At 65.1% G+C, this 1022-nt stretch overlaps 1 protein-coding gene across 1 annotated transcript in view; it reads right to left on the bottom strand.

The window, feature by feature from the left end:
* The window catches only part of DCST1 (DC-STAMP domain containing 1), a 13707-nt gene that overhangs the window by 5204 nt on the left and 7481 nt on the right, over positions 1-1022 (bottom strand). Inside the window, exons 9-11 of the mRNA XM_077764055.1 lie at positions 427-499; positions 252-385; positions 35-130 (exon numbers count right to left, since the gene is read on the bottom strand). Of these exons, the coding sequence (XP_077620181.1) occupies positions 35-130; positions 252-385; positions 427-499 (303 nt within the window). The remainder of the gene's footprint in view (positions 1-34; positions 131-251; positions 386-426; positions 500-1022) is intronic.

Raw genomic sequence — 1022 nt, 5'->3', positions numbered from 1 at the left:
AGTGCAGCCGGTGCCCGCCCCGCGCCATCCTCACCACGTGTCTCATCTCCGAGGCCTGCATGAAGGGCTCGCAGGGGAAGATGACGGTCTTCTCCTCGGCTTTGCGGAGCGGCAGCAAAGTCCGCTTGCCCTGGAAACGATGTCCACACAGTGGCGGACACCAGGGCCCTCCCCCCGGGCCCCTCTGCCCTCCTGGAGCGGACGCCACACAGGGCACCCAGGGCAGCTGGGTCAGGGCTGTGCCCGCTCACCAACTTCTTCCTGCGCTCGTCGATCTGACAAAAGTAGGTGCTGATGTAGATGTTGTCACAGCGGATGTCCCCGTTATAGCTGTCCACGTAGGAGAAGGACCTGGGCGCAGGGACGTCTCCGTCTCCTCCAGGGCCTCTTCACCCACCCCCAACCGCGGGCTTCCCAGGCGCTCACTCAACAGGCGCCCGCGGCATGTGCGGAGCACCATGTACGCCGGGGCCCAGACGTCCCGCCTGCCCCCAGCAGCCTGCCGCCCAGTGCAAGGTGGGCCCCACGCAAGCGGGAGGGCCAGGAGGCTCGTGTTTGGGCGGGAAGGGGGCCTCCCAGCCGGGGACCCCCGCAGGGCGGATCTCAAGCAGGGGAAACAGCAGCAGCAAAGGCCCGGAGGCAGGAAGCCGTCAAGGCTGCAGAACGGCCGTCACCCCGACGACTCCCACACTCCTCCCTGGCTGCGCCGGCAGAACCTCTCTCGGAGGCCGCTTCCCGCAAAACCCGTCCCCCACCTACGCCTCCTTCTCTCCCAACACACGCTTGAGTCTGGCAGTGTCTTCTGCGTGTGTGTGTGCGTGTAAGAGGCTCTCTTCGGAGGCTGCTCCAAACTCCCACGTGATGTTTCAGTTTACGAAGGGGAAACTGCTAGCGATTGGAGATGTGTTTCAAACTGAGAGTTACATTAAGTAAGCTCCGCACCTGAACCCCGAGTTCCAGGGCTCACGGCTCGGCAGCAACCCTGCTCCGGCCTCGGGGGCAGAGAGAAGGGCGCGGCCGAA

The sequence above is a fragment of the Crocuta crocuta genome, unplaced genomic scaffold (genome assembly GCF_008692635.1).
Source record: "Crocuta crocuta isolate KB4526 unplaced genomic scaffold, BGI_CrCroc_1.0 scaffold528, whole genome shotgun sequence".
Classification (NCBI taxonomy): Eukaryota; Metazoa; Chordata; class Mammalia; order Carnivora; family Hyaenidae; genus Crocuta; species Crocuta crocuta.
The sequence above is the reverse complement of the archived record's forward strand: the minus strand, read 5'-3'. Positions and strand labels throughout refer to the sequence as shown.